The 17,988-nt window shown below is 40.1% G+C and overlaps 1 protein-coding gene across 1 annotated transcript in view; it reads right to left on the bottom strand.

Annotated features, from left to right (window-relative positions):
• Nucleotides 1-4,115: 4,115 nt before the first annotated feature.
• sra (RRM_RCAN_like domain containing protein Sra) overlaps nt 4,116-17,988 on the bottom strand; it is a 28,695-nt gene continuing 14,822 nt past the window's right edge. The window contains exon 4 of the mRNA XM_068372900.1: nt 4,116-6,546. Coding sequence (XP_068229001.1) covers nt 6,407-6,546 — 140 coding nt within the window. The 3' untranslated portion in view covers nt 4,116-6,406. The remainder of the gene's footprint in view (nt 6,547-17,988) is intronic.

Here is a 17,988-nt window from a genome sequence, read left to right as displayed (position 1 = left end):
AAATAAACAATCTGCGTATTACCTATTTAAAAGTTATTCACACTAATGATAACCTATATAATAATAATAACAATAACATTAATATCTAAACATTCTCTTACCTAATTGAAGTAGAAGGGGCGATACAAATTAGACGTTGACAGAGGTGAATACGATCTTCAACTGCGACGTCTGCCGTCTGGTGTCTTCTGTCGACTCCACGTCCAGGTTTCCCGTGACGTCACATCCGCAATGTCCACCACGTCATGTCAAAATAACCACAACACCTAACACTTTGTCTTTGCAGTTAACAATCAGAAATTTTAATCTAATCATTAATATTTTTAAGTCAGTCAAGATGGAAATTTAATATTGATACTGATACAAAAATTAGAACCATCATAATAAAATGTTCCATAAATACATTGACACTTCTCATTTGTCTTATTTTATGTACATCGAATTTATTGATTTCTATTTAGGTAAAATTATGAAATATATTAAATAAAAACATTTAAAATTGTTATAAAACTTATTCTTTCAAATTAAAATACTGTAGTATATATTTTCGGGAAAGGTAATTTAGGTGGTACCTTTACAACGGCACCACATAACTTTCTGGATTGTCAATGTTGACCGCTCTGAATTAGACATGACCTCTCAGTTTTATAATAAATTTAACTTTAATATTTCCCTTTAAAAATCATCACGTTTCATGGCAATTTTAATTTCTCAATCAAATTTTCTCCATTACTCAAGACACAAAATGTATACTATATTTCTACTAAGTGATATTACTCAATTTTCTTTGAAAGTTTCTCCCCAAAATTTCTGCCTCTTCACAGATTCACTTTCAACCTACTTATGCATGCCATACTCACATCTCCTGGTCAATTAAAATACAGTTCGTAAGATTGGCCTTGATTTTAGTGCTGCCTTCGATGGTATAAATCATGAGATCCATGTTTTCTCACTCAAACAGTTTAGAGTAGGTGGGTCTTTTCATAGCTAGCCTAGTAATGAGAATAATATTACAAGAAGTGTGCAGGGAGGGAGTGCCGGTACTCCCCCACCCCTCACTGGTACCTTTAGTGTTAGTCAAGCTGTATGATCTGGTTACACTGGGATGCGATGCACATGAAGGATTAGCTATGTCACACTGGACAAAAATACCACATTTCTACCAGTAACAATCTTTAGATGGACGAGAGGTTACCCATTTGAATCACAAAAATACATGCTATCCAAACACACTTACCTAATCCATCCTTCAACTGGGCCATCTCCATTTCCACTGTAAACGATGAAACCAGGGAAGCACTACCAAATGAAAAATTATTTAAGCTTTGTTAGTCGTGGAAGCTGAGGCCATTGGACTTACACCATTATGAAATACAGTCTTTAATAATCTCTCTCTCTCTCTCTCTCTCTCTCTCTCTCTCTCTCTCTCTCTCTCTCTCTCTCTCCTCTCTCTCTCTCTCTCTCTCTCTCTTTTGATTGACAATTCAACCAGATTTCTATCAGCACTCCAACACTAGATATCAATTCACTGTTGCTATAATTATTTAATACACTTATTACTAGCAGATCTACCAATGCTTTCAAAATCCAAATAAGTTTAAGTTTAACTGCAAAATGACCATGATAATGTTAGCATGCAAAAGATTATTATATATCTACCTTGGCACTTCCCCCAATTTTGGGAGGTACATACATACACATACATATACCAAGGCACTTCCCCCAATTTTGGGGGCTAGCCGACATCAAAACAAATGAAACAAAAAAAGGGATGTCTCCTCTCTATGTTCCTCCCAGCCTGACAAGGGACTCAACCGAGTTCGGCTGGTACTGCCAGTGTGGCACAGCCCACCCTTCCAGAATATCCACCACAGATGAAGCTTCATAATGCTGAATCCCCTACTGCTGCTACCTCCGGGGTCATCCAAGGCACTGGAGGAAATAGCAGGGCCTACCAGAACTGCGTCACAATCGCTCGCCATTCATTCCTATTTCTAGCACGCTCTCTTGCCTCTCTCACATCTATCCTCCTATCACCCAGAGCTTTCTTCACTCCATCCATCCACCCAAACCTTGGCCTTCCTCTTGTATTTCTCCAATTAACTTTTGCATTCACCACCTTCTTTAGCAGACAGCCATTTTCCATTCTTTCAACAGGGCCAGACCACCTCAACACACTTCGTTCCTAACCCTATCTACTCGAGATACACCAGCCTCTGCCTGATGAGGGACTCAGCTGCGCAAAAGATGATCGTTATAAAAGTCTAGTATGCGTTATGTGAAATCTTAAGTTATGTCAGGCAGGTCCATGGTGCCTACAGTCTCACCTAGTTCAGTAAAACAATTATCCAACAGGTTTTCAAACAGAAGTTGGCTTTCCTTTTTCATTGGTATTACATTTTGGAACCTTTACCCAAGGTACTATAGTGAGCTCAATTGTAGGACAGTTATAAAAAAAAATATTGTAAAATATATAAGGTTAACTATCATGCACTATACAGTACATTTTTTTTTTATCTATGCACTTTATACCATGCTGTACTTATAAAAATACAGTATCTTTATAAACATAAGAATACTTGTACAGTACTGTATAATGTATGTATGTAGCGTACTGTACTTGTAAAAATATGTACAGTACAGTATGCATAGTACATACTGTACATGTCAATTAAAAGCTACAATGCATTGATACATAGTGATGTACACTACGTACTTGAAATAACTATTATTATTCATGGCTACTCTGGTACTCACCAACCCCAATTCTTATCAATGGTTCTATGTAGAGTTGTGTAGGTGGTGATGACATTCTTCAGAATCCTACATCAAAGAAAATGAAGGGATGATGGTGTAGGCCTCATAGAGGCTTCTATTCACCTAAATAATAGGATCATCTGGATCCGTGTCACTTGTGAAAAGTCGAGGAGACATGGATGGCATTGGGATGGGAGGTTAAAACGTACAGGAATTTGTCTAGAGTATTATATTTGCAAGAGGACAATTGAGCAAGTAGTAAACGTGAGCAAGATTATGGTTGAAGGTAATTGAAAACCATAAAGATGAGCAATGAAAGCTGATACAGAAGGCAGAAGAATGGAAACTCACTTTTTGTAGTGTATAAGTACTTAGGAGTAAATTTAATGGAGACAAATCACAGGATTGGTGAGGTAGTAAAGGGAGCAGGGTAAATGAAAAAGATTGGATTTAGATTTATGGAATAGGGCTGTGTAGCCCGGCGCGGAGGCCTGCCAGACCATTCAGTGTAAAGGTGTGTCTAGGGTAGCACCTATAATTACACTGTAAGTTAAAAGTTAGAAGAGATTGGATATCAAAATGGAAGAAATGAAGTAAGAATGACTAAAGTAGAAGCATTTGAAGTGCCACTAGGGGGCGAAGGAATGCTCCAAAGACCCTTCAGTAACGCCTACAGTGCACTACGAGAGAGGCACTGACAGCACTAACCAACCTCTCATATGGGGGAGATAAAAATGGTAAGACATTCAAATTATCTTTGAGAGCCAAAATGGATATTTATGAAGAGTTTGTAAATGGAAACGAAGCAAACAATTCATCGAAATGGCTTAAGGATTTGTTCTTCATCTGCACTCAACATCCGAAATCCATTTTTAAAAAATGGAACCAGGAGTGTACAGTACATCCATCAAGCCAGCAGACAATTTATTCATCTTTATTTGTGAATGGAACATTTATAATTCAGTTTTAGATATATAATGCTCAATGGGTTTGTACAATAAAGTATTTTTCATATATATGTAGAATAAAAAGACCATCAAAATACAAAAAAATTCTTGCACGGTTTATGAATTTGATTGGGAATTATATTTTTTTCTATTGCCACAGATTATCCAAATTATCAATTGATAATTAGAAACACATTTGCAGGTAACAGAGAGAGAGAGAGAGAGAGAGAGAGAGAGAGAGAGAGAGAGAGAGAGAGAGAGAGAGAGAGAGAGAGAGAGAGAGAGAGAGAGAGAGAGAGAGATTAACTTCTTCCTTTCTTTTAGAAGCAATAATCTAAAAGGAAAGTTACAAGTTTTCTTTGATTCTCTCTTCACTATAAAAAATCCGGCTTTTTATCACTTTCTCATTAAAAATGCTTTATCACAGAAAATACTTTTATTATATTACAGTATACATTTACATTACACTTAACCTGATTACAACCCAAAGCAATAAATTATAATTACATAACATATCACCTGGCAAATACATAACCCATAAATAAATAATATTGTTTATTTAACACGCTGGACTAATTATGACATCCAGGACTTTTAAAACTTAAAACTATAATATACACTTGGTATAACAGCGCATGATTGTTAGACCATTTTACACCACAGAGCTACAATATACAAACACTTCAATACCAATTTTTCTACACTTTATCATTTTCGTGAGTAAATGATGAGATACACTACTTCTTTAGGGTTTCTAAACATTACACAAGAGGCATGAAAAGCTGTGCAGCTACACATTGCAGTTTCAAATTCCATTGTTCTTTTGAAATATTCATCCTGTGATAGTACTGTACAATCCTGTCATCAGAATGTAAAACAAATAAATAAACATTCTGAACTGCTTTTAGATGGTGTTTAACAATCATGCACAGCTACTTACTTTCACAATCGGTTACCAAATTGTGTCCTTCCAACTATTTTCACCGGATTTTGTTTTCTGACGACTTTTCAAAAATCACGTGGCCTTCCAATAACTTACTTTTGCCAACTGCAATTCAATTATGCTTCCAGCAACTACAAAATTCCAAATATGGTACACCACTCTGAGATCAGTCACATTCTCCATGATTTATACACAAAAATATCTACTGTACATAAAGTAGCCAGATGCCCGGACATCTGAAAAAGGATAAAGATAAGAAAGGCAAAGGATGATAAGGAAATAAATTGAAATCCCCAAAAGTTCACTAGTTATCACTCATCATTCAGGAAGGCAGTTTCATAATAGCTACAGTAACAATCTATTCACACTAGAAGATGTGTGAATTCCGGTGCCATATGAAAATGCATTTCAAATTTATTGTTTCTTATTTGTTTATTGTGTCAGTCTAAATTAGAGCTATCATTCTATCTTAAAAAGGTGTATCACATAGAGGGCTCCTACTTGAGATCCAAGTTCAAGGCCAAGATTAAATCCTTCGGAGAGAAAAGAAGTACAAATCATTATACACTTCACAGCTAAAGGTATCTTTCCTTATTCACTTCTCTTCAAGCTCAATAAACTTACAAATTCCTTCACTAAAGAAAAGACCACTTTCCTTATAAAGCATTTTCTGCATTATTGTATACTAAACTAGAATAAGCCGTCTTGTTTTGTAATTATGCAGATATATGCAATAAATTGGATTATGGCAAAATCCTACATAACTATTAACAGACCCAAGCTCATACAAGCAGTCAAAGATTTCTTGTTTTTTATACTAATAGCCTCATGACAAGCTGAAGAGCTCAGTACCTCTTGATAATAATTCCCACAAAGCACATACGGATTGTTTTTTATTTTTTCACAATGCCATCTGTCGATCCTCTACAATGAAACAAAATGAGTATAATTTACAAATCACAGAACTGGGAGATTGTGCTTGAAGCAAAGACTAATGTAAAAAATCCTATGAAGTGGTCAGTATCTAAATGAAAGACAAATGATACGTAGAGAAAATTAACGAGACTGGAAGAGCAACTATAGTCCATTTCTTTTAGCGAGGCATATTTGCACCGACTCACAGCAGTGCCCTTTTAGCTCGGAAAAGTTTCCTGATCGCTGATTGGTTGGACAAGATAATTTTAACCAATCAGCGATCAGGAAACTTACCCGAGCTAAAAGGGCACCGTTGCGAGTCGGTGCAAATCTGCCTCGCTAAAAGAAATGGACTATAGCTCTCTCTGATGTAGCAATTCACTTGACCAAATTTCAGTTCGTCAACCGACCTCCAAAAGCTATGATATTGCTTAGATGCATAAATAATCAATAATTTCAAGCACAGAGAACTATATATTAAGCAAACTTAAATCAGAAATGCACCAATTTGAAATAAAAGATATGACACCATAGTATATGACTTCATTAACAAAAACAAGTTCTGTAAATGATATAAATCAGTTAATATAAGTAATGTACTCATATATTGAATATAACAATATTATATAACCTTTGGTATGAAGCAACAGAAACAGTATTAGTACCAAAGCTATATGCATGAGTACTGAATACAAAAAGGCAATGAGAAAGTTCACGTTCTACACAAACAGGATATGAGTGGATTTAACAAAACTTGGTTTTTAAACATATGTTTAACACAAAAAAAAAAAAAATATTGTATCCCATAATTATGTTTTACTGTATTTCATCTATAATAGCGGCACTAAGACGAAGCCTGGGGTCGACGTGTCTGTATGATTCGACGTCTGGGCCCATTTCCTTCTATCTCTTCTTGTTCCTCACAGATGTGAACAATTATCCCTGGCTTGTCCTCCATTGGAGGATGAAGTTCGTGACTCTCCCCTGTGAAAAAAGGGCAGTGTCAGAATTTCTAAGATTTAGATAACAATATCTTTAAATAGCTTAAAGTTTAAATAAATACAGTATACCCTTGAATATTGTCCTCAACATTATCATCACCTCCTCCTATGCCTATTGATGCAAAGGGCCTTGGTTAGATTTGGCCAATCATCTCTATCTTGAGCTTTTAATTCAATACTTCTCCATTCATCATCTCCTACTTCGTACTTCATAGTCCTCAGCCATGTAGGCCTCGGTCTTCCAACTCTTCTAGTGGCTTGTAGAGCCTGGCTAAATGTTTGGTGAACTAATCTTTCTGGGGGAGTGCAAAGAACATGCCCAAAACATCTTCATCTACCACTCATCATGATATCCTCCACATATGGCACTTAAAGTAATCTCTTATAGTTTCATTTCTAATCCTGTCCTGCCATTTAACTCCCAATATCCCTCCAAGGGTTTTCTTCTCAAATCTGTTAAATCTATTGGAGTCTGTTTCATGGTGACCATAGAGTAACACTGATCTCACTAAACTGATATATAGTTTGATTTTTATATGTAATTTCAAGAGATTTCATTTCCAAATTTTACTCAACCTAGCCATTGTCTGATTTGCTTTTTTCAATTTTTCACTACACTCTAATTCTAAAGACCCTATACAAGAAATCATAGTTCCTAAATGTTTAAATGATTCTACTTCATTAATCATTTCTCCTTCCAATGATATTTCATCTTTCACTGCTTCCTCCATTCTCATCATCTGTCTTTCTTCCATTGATCTTCAGCCTAACCTCGTGTGATAGGTTGGCCAGGGCACCAGTCACCTGTTGAGATACTACCACAAGAGAGTTATGGGGTCTTTTGACTGGCCAGACAGTACTACACTGGATCCTTCTTCCTGGTTACGGTTCATTTTCCTTTTGCCTACACAAACACTGAATATTCTGGCCGATTCTTTACATATTCTTCTCTGTCTTCATACACCTGACAACACAGATTACCAAACAATTCTTCTTCACTCAAGGGGTTACTGCACTGCAGTTGTTCAGTGGCTACTTTCCTCTTGGTATGGGTAGAAGAGACTCTTTAGCTATGGTAAGCAGCTCTTCTAGGAGAAGGACACTCCAAAATCAAACCATTGTTCTCTAGTCCTGGGTAGTGCCACAGCCTCTATACCATGGTCTTCCACTGTCTTGGGTTAGAGTTCTCTTGGTTAAGGGTACACTCGAGCACACTATTCTATCTTATTTCTCTTCCTCTGGTTTTGTTAAAGTTTTTATAGTTTATATAGGAGATAATTATTTTAATGTTAGTGTTCTTAAAATATTTTATATTTTTTTCCTTTCCTTGCAATACATAATGGTTTATGTAAAAGAAAGCTTTATGGTTCGTATTGTATGAAAAAAACACTTTTATTTGACATACATTTTCTATAGCCCTCAAGTGCACCCCCCGCCCCGAAGAAGTGCCCTAATTCGTTATTATTTCTTTTAACAGGTACTGACAGTAGGCCCCTACACCCAGTAGGGGGACAAGTTTAAAGCTGAAGAACGAAAACTGGACAAACCAGTCGACAGGGGAAAGACATGTCCACTACTGTTGAGGGTCTTTCTGTCTTCTAGACGTCAGAGTAATATTAATGAATATCGTAGAGGCAATGTTCCTGCTAATGAACTGCAGATATATACTTGGATGGATGCTACCTTGAATGAGATCTGTTCGTTGGTCCAGGAAGTGAATTCAGATGCTAAAAGGAGAGGGACTGTGTTCGAGTTTAGTCTGGTTGTTCCAGAATTATCAAAACCCCTTCCAAGAATGAGAGATTTAGGCACTATTGTTGTTGGTCAGAAAAGTTTTGATGACAACAAAACCTTATCACAGTGCGGGTTTACTTCCACATTTTTCTCTCTATATCTTTCATACTTCTCTAAACTATTACTCTGCACCCATTCTTCAAATGCCCTCTTTTTCTCTTCCACTTTTACCTTCACTCCTTCATTCCACCATTCACTGCCCTTCCTCATGCTGCCTCCCACAAACTTCTTGCCACACACATCACTTGCAATCCCAACAAAATTTTCTTTTACTAACTTCTACTCCCCCTCTAAATTACCAGTTTCTCTTACTTTCACTCTGTCATATGCCATTTTCAACATTTCTTGATTTTCACTTTTCACCTCCGGTTTTATTAACTCTTCGCCCTTCACTAGCTCCCTTTTACATCTCCCCACTCTACCTGACAAAGATAGAGCAACCGAAGGAATCAAACCTTTTATTGAAGGATTCAATTCTCTATTGCTCTTGGGATCAAATAAAAATACATACTTTACTACCAAAAGAAACATAATAAAAATGATATTTTCATTATAAAATAAATTTTTGAACATACTTACCCGGTAGTTATATATATAGCTTACGTCCCTGACGTCACGGCAGAAATTTCAAAACTCGCGGCAATCGCCAATTAGGTAGCCAGGTGTACCACCTGCGCACCCTCCAGCGAGGTACCTGGAACCATTCCATGATTCCTCAGATCTTCCATGCCCATAGTCTCTAGAGGGGAGGAGGGTGGGAATTAAATTGTATATAACTACCGGGTAAGTATGTTCAAAAATTTATCTTATAATGAAAATATCATTTTTAAACATATAACTTACCCGGTAGTTATATATATAGCTGATTGACACCTTTGGTGGAGGGTCAGAGACAGCCAATATTGTTGGAATTTTACTTAAGAGTTAATAAAACCAGCTTAAGGGTTTGTACCTGATAAGGAAGCTGACTTTAATGATTCTGTGCCTCATTATGTCCGCTTTCCTTATGAGATCCAGCAATCCTCCCAGGGAGCTGAAGACCTCTAGGAGCTGTCAAACCGGTGTACATACCTCTATGTGACAGGACCTCCTCCAATACCCAGTTCCGGGTACTCTCAATCTCCACAAACAACCATAAAAACAAATAAAAGTTCCAAGAGAAGAAAAGGGTATTAGGATTATGGGAATGTAGTGGTGGATCCTTCCCCCACTACTGCACTCGCTGCTACGAATAGTCCCAGAGTGTAGCAGTCCTCATAAAGAGTCTGGACACGTTTCCAATAGTGTGAAGCGAACACAGATTTACTCCTCCAAAAGGTTGTGTCTATAATGCTCTGCAACAATCTATTCTGCTTGAAGGCCACTGAAGTTGCTACAGCTCTAACTTCATGCATCTTGACCTTCAAAAGCTTTAACCCTGGAAAGGTATGATGGGTCGTATGCGACCCCTACAGCATTTTCAAAACCTGTTTTTTCCCCATAAATCATCAGCTGTCTCGAATATGGAAGTGATTGACCTGCAAGGGGTGACTAGTCTACATGCCATTGTCTGCTTTAGGACTGATTTTCGTCTAACTTCCCTCCTTCCCCGTTTTTTTACCCCCCCAGGGGTCGACCTCGACCCTGACATACCTTTATAGGGGTAAGTGATCAAACAGCAAAGTTATTACATAATTATAAATTGTCGAACAGTGTTGATACTTGTTTGGTTCTTTATAGTTGGAAAGTGTGGATGGATGGTGTGTCTACCACTTGCATGACATTGGTTTTGGCTTAGATGCCATATATTGCCATGAGGTCCATTTTCCCTCAAATGCTAATTTCTGAATTTTCTTTATTTTTTGCAAATTTGATTTTTTTCTATTTATTTTGAATTTATCTTCAATAATGGCCAGCAGGCAGTATTCCCTCGGCATGGATGTCATCAACACACTTCTAATGGAGTTAAAAAGAGATGATGATGATAATATGGAGTTTGCAACCCCATTCTTCATTTCAAGTGGTAGATTGGGCTGTAAGAGTTGTTGCGGTCTGCGGCCATTTTGTTGACATACCCGAAAGGTAAGTTGGCATATCTCTATATATTCTTGTTCTGTATAGAATTCGTGATATTTTGGTATATTTTAATGCATAAATATCATATTTTATAGGAGATACAATGATTTTCATAAGAAATTTACATTGTGAAACTAAGCCGTCAAAAAATTACCTTTAGATTTCACCCCTGATATAACAGTAAATTACATCTTAGTGCACATTTTATTATGTATTTCTGTTCTAGGATAATATGAGTTTATTCTATAAAAAAATTAGCCTCTTCCTATTTCATTTGGGTACCCAAAAAAATTCATGAAATTTGGACAAATTTTTTTGGCCAAAAAAAGTTACCCTTTTTTCCTCATTTCAGATCTTGACTTCTATGGGTCCAACTGATTTCCAGCAATTACACGCTGTTGCTTTGCCATCTAAGGTGTCCCTAAAGGGATTTATGTGTATATGTATATTTCTATTTTTTGTGAATATTTACGTCGTCTTTTTTTTGTATACTTAAATTTTTAATATATTTCCAATAAATAGTTATTTTGTAGATGGGTATCATTTATATTTTCAGTAGTTTTTAGCATTCTTTGGACTATTTTTAGCAAGTCAAACAATACAGATTGATGCATAACTAAATTTTTCCTGAATTTTTTTCGGAGTCAAGGTCGCGCGCGACCGAGTATACCTTTAAAGGGGTGTCCGAGGAGCGTACCTATCCAGGGTTAAGTCTGCCTCACTGCAATGTGCATGAGCTTTTCTTATTAAAAGTCTGATGAAGAATGAAAGGGCATTCTTTGACATCTGTAACGAGGGCTTCTTGACCGAGCACCAAAGAGCTTCCGACTTGCCTCGCAACTCTTTCGTTCTGTCCAGGTAGAACTTCAGGGCTCTTACTGGGCACAGGACTCTCTCCAACTCCTCGCCAACCACATCCGAAAGATTTGGAATCTCAAAAGCCTTGGGCCAAGGTTGAGAAGGGCGTTCATTCTTGGCAAGAAAGCCTAACTGTAATGAGCAGATAGCTTTGTTATTTCGAAAGCCAACGTTTTTACTAAACGCATGGATTTCACTGACTCTTTTAGCTGTTGCTAGACTAACCAAAAATAGAGTCTTCATCGTGAAGTCCTTAAAAGAAGTTGAATGCAATGGCTCAAACCTGTCACTCATAAGGAACTTCAGGACTATATCCAGATTCCAAGCTGGTGAATCCTGGTGCCGTTGCTTTGATGTTTCAAAAGATTTGAGAAGTTCCTGTAGGTCTTTATCATTCGAAAGGTCCAAGTTTCTGTGCCTGAATACAGTCGTTAACATACTCCTGTATCCCTTGATGGTAGAGGATGAAAAATTGCGCTTCCTTCGAAGGTATAACAAGAAGTCAGCAATCTGAGCTATAGAGGTACTGGATGAGGAAACAGAGTTGACTCTGCACCATTCTCTAAAAACCTCCCACTTGGATTGATAAACCCTGATGGTCGAAGTCCTTCTTGCTCTTGCAATAGCCCTAGCTGCCTCCTTCGAAAAACCTCGAGCTCTTGTGAGTTTTTTGATAGTCTGAAGACAATTAGATGAAGAGTTTGAAGACTTTGCTGGTACCTTTCCAAGTGGGGTTGTCTGAGTAAATTTACACTTAATGGAAGGCTTCTTGGAGTGTCCACCATCCATTCCAGTACCTCTGTGAACCATTCTCTTGAGGGCCACAAGGGGGCCACTAGAGTCATTCTGGTCCCTTCGTGTGACACAAACGTTTGTAACACTTTGTAAAGGATTTTGAACGGTGGAAAAGCGTACACGTCCAGATTGGACCAGTCTAACAGGAAAGCATCTATGTGGACTACTTCGAGATCTGGCACTGGGGAGCAATAAGTCTCTAGCCTCTTTGTCTTCGAAGTCGCGAAAAGGTCTATACAAGGGCGACCCCAAAGGCGCCACAGATTCTTGCAGACTTTTTGATGGAGTGTCCATTCTGTGGACAGAATTTGACCTCTCCTGCTGAGACTGTCTGCCATCATGTTCTTCTCCCCCTGAATGAACCTTGTTACAAGGATTATATTCCTTTCCTTTGCCCAAATGAGAAGATTCCTCGCAGTCTCGTAAAGGGACATCGAGTGGGTTCCGCCTTGCTTGACAATGTAAGCCAAGGCTGTGGTGTTGTCGGCATTGACCTGCACCACTTTGTTCAAAACTGACCCTTCGAAGCTTCTGGGGGCTAACAGGACTGCTAACAGTTCCTTTTGGTTGATGTGGAAGCTCTTCTGATCATCTGTCCACAACCCTGAAACTTCCAACTTGCCCAGTGTTGCTCCCCACCCCGAGTCCGAGGCGTCGGAACACAACACAAGGTCTGGGTTCTTCTTCTAAGGGGTGACCTTCTTGAAACCTGTCCGGATCGTTCCACCACTGAAGGCAACTTCTTATGGATTCCATAATGGGAATGCACATCGTCTCTAGATCTTTCTCCTTGTTCCAATGATGATTGAGGTGGAATTGGAGAGGACGAAGATTCAGCCTTCCTAGGGAAACAAACTGTTCCAACGAGGAGAGGGTTCCCAACAGACTCATCCAATATTGTAGTTTCAAGATGGCTTGCTCCGTCCTTAAGGGAGACAGAAAAACCCGAAAAACTCGACTCTGGATCACCATCCCAAAATAAAGTATCTTTTGTGATGGTGTCAGAAGAGACTTATCCCTGTTGAGAAGAAGACCCAATTCTTTTGTTAGTCTCAAAGTTATTGAAGATCCTTCAGGCAGTAATCGTAGGAATGAGCTCTGAGAAGCCAATCGTCTAGATACAGGGAGGCTCTGATGCCTCTTGAGTGCAGTATTCTTGCTACATTGAGCATTAGTTTAATAAATATTTGAGGGGCGGTGCCGAGAACGAAACACAGGGCTCGAAACTGTAACACTTCCTCCTTGAAAATGAACCTCAGATAATGCTTGAAGCTCTGATGAATGGGGATGTGAAAGTAAGCATCCTGGAGGTCTAATGAGACTATCCAGTCGCCCTTTCCTACTGCTGCAAGGACTGACTTTGATGTCTCCATGGAGAACTTCGTCTTCTGGACAAACATCTTCTTGGGAACCAGGAACAAGCAGTTGTAGAAGCCTGGTGACTGCAAGTCCCGCACCTTCTCTACGACCCCCTTCTCCAACAAGAGAGACACTTGGAGTTGTAAAGCCTGCCTCTTTGACTCCTCTCTGTATCTGGGCAAGAGATCTATTGGAGCTAAAACTAAAAGTGGTTTCCCTATAAAAGGGATTTTGTAACCCTCCTTCAGAAGTTGTACTGACCAAAGGTCTGCTCCCCTCTTCTCCCAAGCTCGCCAGAAGTTGTGTAGTCTGGCTCCTACTGCCTGAAGGCGAAAGCACTCAGACTCTGCTTCGCCCTGTTCTGAATTCTCTCCTCTTTGTTCTCCTTCCATTGGGCCTGGAGCTACCCCTGCTGAAAGTCTTCCCTCGAAAGGGCTGAGAAAACTTAGGGAATGGCATTTCTTCCTTTGGTTTGCGGCTAGAGAAGGACGTTGGTAGAACCTTTCTTGCCGTCTTTGAAACCAGATCTTGGGTGGCCTTCTGGCTTAACGCAGATGAAATCTCTCTAAACAATTCTTGTGGAAAAAGAGAGGAAGACAGAGGTGCATATAGCAATTCTGATTTCTGAAAGGGAGTAACCCCAAGAGACAAAAACGAACACATCTGAGCTCTTTTCTCAAGGACCCCTGCTGAGAAAAGCGCTGCCAACTCATTAGATCCGTCTCGTAACGCTTTATCCATACAGGGCAAGATATGGATTAGACTAGCAGTTTCACCCTCTTTAAGGGCAGAAACCTTCTTCCCCAAGGCTCCCAGAGTCCAGTCAAGGAAGTTTAATACCTTGAAGGCTCTAAAGACACCTTTGAGAAGATGATCTAATTCCGAAGTTGACCAGAGAATCTTGGTCTTCCTCATGGCCGACCGACAGGGAGCGTCTACTAGACTTGAAAAATCTCTTTGGGCAGAGGCAGGAACTCCCAAGCCGAGAACTGCTCCCGTCTCGTACCAGATACTAGATCTAGATGCCAGTCTCGTCGGAGGAAAAGTGAAAGCTGCCTTTCCTTGGTCCTTCTTAGACTCCATCCAGTCTCCCATCATCCTTAGAGCTCTCTTTGATGACCGTGACAGAACTATCTTGGTAAAAAGAGACTTCCTCGACGCTTTCCCAAGCCTGAATTCTGAGGGTGGCGAACGTGGAGCAACGGGCACAGAAGAATCTGGAAACTCATCGTTAAAAACTTTCATGAGTTTCTTAAGATCCACTGAAGGACGATAAGTCTTACAATCTTCTCCTTCTGATAACTCCTCAAATACTTCAACAGGAGAAAGGTGATCATAGATGTCTTCCTCTAACAAAGTAGCGATGCTGTGCTTATCAGGATACATTTCATTAAGGTCCTGACTTATGGTGTCAAGAGACCCCAGATCATCGCGTCTGTCGCCTTGTTGATCTAACGCTTGACGTTCGGTAAAACGCTCACGATCAAAGCGATCGGAACTAAGGCGTTCTTGATCTCGACATCCGATTTGACCAGTGTCATCACGAAGTCCGAGGCTCTCATGCTCAATGTCATGCCTCACTTCTTGACTCCCCGCATCACATAAAGTTGTTTGACGCTCGATGTCACGTTCTGTTTGACGCTCGACGTCGCGTCCTGCTTGACGCTCGACGTCCTCGACATCACATCTCGCTGGACATTCGACGTCACGTCTTGCTGGACGCTCGACATCACGTCTAGCTGGACGCTCGACGTCACGTTTTGCTGGACGCTCGAGATCACATCCTGCAGGACGTTCAACATCACGTTTAGTAGGACGCTCGGCGCCTCGCTCTGTAGGACGTTCGACGTCACGTCTAGCTGGACGCTCGACGTCATGTTTTGCTGGACGCTCGAGATCACATCCTGCAGGACGTTCAACGTCACGTTTAGTAGGACGCACGACATCACGTCTGGCCGCTTGACTCTCAATGTCACGTCTGGCTACTTGATGCCTGGTGTCACGTTTGGTTGCTTGACGTTCGGGGTCAAGATTATGTCCGCTTTCCTTATGAGGAACAGTCTCACGACATTTAACGGGGGAGATGTAAAGACGTTCGTCGCCAAGAACCTCACGACTAATAGCCTTACGCTGCATGCTACTCTTTTATTGTCCGAAGATTGATAACTTTGCATGAATGAAGAAAGTCTCTGTTGCATCTCTTGTAGCATATTAAAATTCGGGTCAACTCGTTGTGATACAGGAGATGTCACGTCTATCACGAGTTCGCTATCCACGCCGTTCAAAGAACGCTCAGAGCGTCCAGAGGGCGATAACCAGTCTGACGGCGAAGGAGGAGCATGAACCGATGTCATGCCCGGTTCAGACAACTGACCAGCAACTGGAAGAACTGGACGTTTCTTGACAGAATCCGACGTCCTTGAAGGACATTTGGCAGGAGAGCTCTCTTCGGAAGAAGGAAAACGCTCCGGACTGCTCCAATGGCTACAACCAGGAACTTGCGGTGTCATGGTAGGAGGCTGGTCGACTTTGTCCATCTTCCTCTTAAGAGGTCTGGAAGCTTGACGCCAGCCTCTTTTTGGTACTGTGTCATCCGAGGATGATGAAACCACTTTTACCTCACCTTTCCTATGGTGAGGGCTAACGTCCTGGGAAACGTCAACAGGCACGCTCGAGGGGACGTCTGCTTGGGAGCTAAAGCCTTTCGTTTCCTTTCATCGTTCGACATTCCTTCTCCCATGGGTTGGGGAGCTTGAAAGATGTCTAAGACTGGGAGAACAACAGGCCCGAGCAGGCGCACCCTCCACTGCACTAAATAAATTCACTGCACTTTTAGCACGGTCACATTTTAATTGCTTCACATCGGACATCAATTGCGTTTTGTTCGCAGCGAGCGAATCAACCCTCGCGCCCAGAGCTTGAATAGCCACCATCATATCCTTTAGCGTAGGCTCATTAGCAGTAACAGTAGTGGGATCTGAAACTACCACTACAGGGGAAGGATTAGGTTCGGTGACACGGGAAGAGGAAAAGTCTCTGGAAGAACGAGAAGAACTTCGTCTCAGCATATCTCTCTCAAGTTTACGAGTATAGCGGTCAAACTCTAGCCACTCACTCTCAGATAAAAGAATGCATTCGTCACAACGATCACCCAACTCACATACTTTACCTCTGCATTTAACGCAGAGAGAGTGGGGATCAATAGAGGCCTTAGCAAGCCGGGTCTTACACCCACTCACACATTCTAAAAGTTAAAGGGGGGGTGGCCATTTTGAATATTTATAAGAGATTAACAAGCAAGGGTCAAAATATCAAAATCCAAAAGTAATTCAAGAATATCCAAAAGAAAATCCAAACAAGCGAGAGTTAAAACCAAATTATTGTACATCACCAAAGTAAACTGCAATAAATCAGGTAAATAGCGAGTAGAAATATCCAAGGATGTCGCCGGTTGCGGCGGCTGGGAAGATCTGAGGAATCATGGAATGGTTCCAGGTACCTCGTTGGAGGGCGCGCAGGTGGTACACCTGGCTACCCAATCGGGGATTGGAGCGAGTTTTGAAATTTCTGCCATGACGTCAGGGACGTAAGCTATATATATAACTACCGGGTAAGTTATATGTTTAAAAAAATGTGGTCTAAGGGTTTACGTACAATAGGTTAAGCTAGCAATATCACTTGTAGTCGATTCGGTAAATATAAAGGATAAGGATACACTATCATCTAATGAGATAGTAAGAAAGTCTTCTGAAACCACAGTAGATTGCATAAGATTATAATGCATTTCGATAAAAGTAGAAAATTGTGGTTTAACTAAGTATACCAATTTCCAACATAACTAAATTCTCATTTAGTACTTGAACACCAATTTCTATCTCTACTGTTTGACACCAAAAGACAATGTAGTAAAAGCTTGATCAGAATTTTCCACTGAATTACGATATACAGTAGTTCTCTTTTCTTTTCTCTTGCATCTTATATATCTATCATGAACTCGAGCGATTGTGACGCAGTTCCGGTAGGCCCTGATGCTGCCTCCGATGCCTTAGATGACCGCGGAGGTAGCAGCAGTAGAGGATTTAGCATTATAAAGCTTCATCTGTGGTGGATAATGTGGGAGGGTGGGCTGTGGCACCCTAGCAGTACCAGCTGAACTCGGTTGAGTCCCTTCTTAGGCTGGATGAACGTAGAGAGTAGAGGTCCCCTTTTTTGTTTTGTTTCATTTGTTGATGTCAGCTACCCCCCAAAATTGGGGGAAGTGCCTTGGTATATGTATGTATGTATGAACTCGACATAGTCTATTATTTCTTTTTCCAAGCAACATAAACAGTCTGAATACCCATCTTCTGCTGCTGAGTCTTTCTGATGGATAAAAACTTGTGTTCTATCAAATTCCATATTCATGATATTGATATTAATCTTTAGTACTGTCATTCAGTTAGTTCTCTGTGCATGTTGCATATTATTTTTCATAATTCTTTTGCATTAAGATCTTCCCAGACTGACGTTCTGTAAATAGTACAAGGTCAATGCTACAATATTCCAAAAGTTTAATTCCAGCTGT

Source organism: Palaemon carinicauda, chromosome 4 (genome assembly GCF_036898095.1).
Source record: "Palaemon carinicauda isolate YSFRI2023 chromosome 4, ASM3689809v2, whole genome shotgun sequence".
NCBI classification, from domain to species: Eukaryota; Metazoa; Arthropoda; class Malacostraca; order Decapoda; family Palaemonidae; genus Palaemon; species Palaemon carinicauda.
Note: the sequence above shows the minus strand (reverse complement) of the source record. Positions and strands in the feature narration are given on the sequence as shown.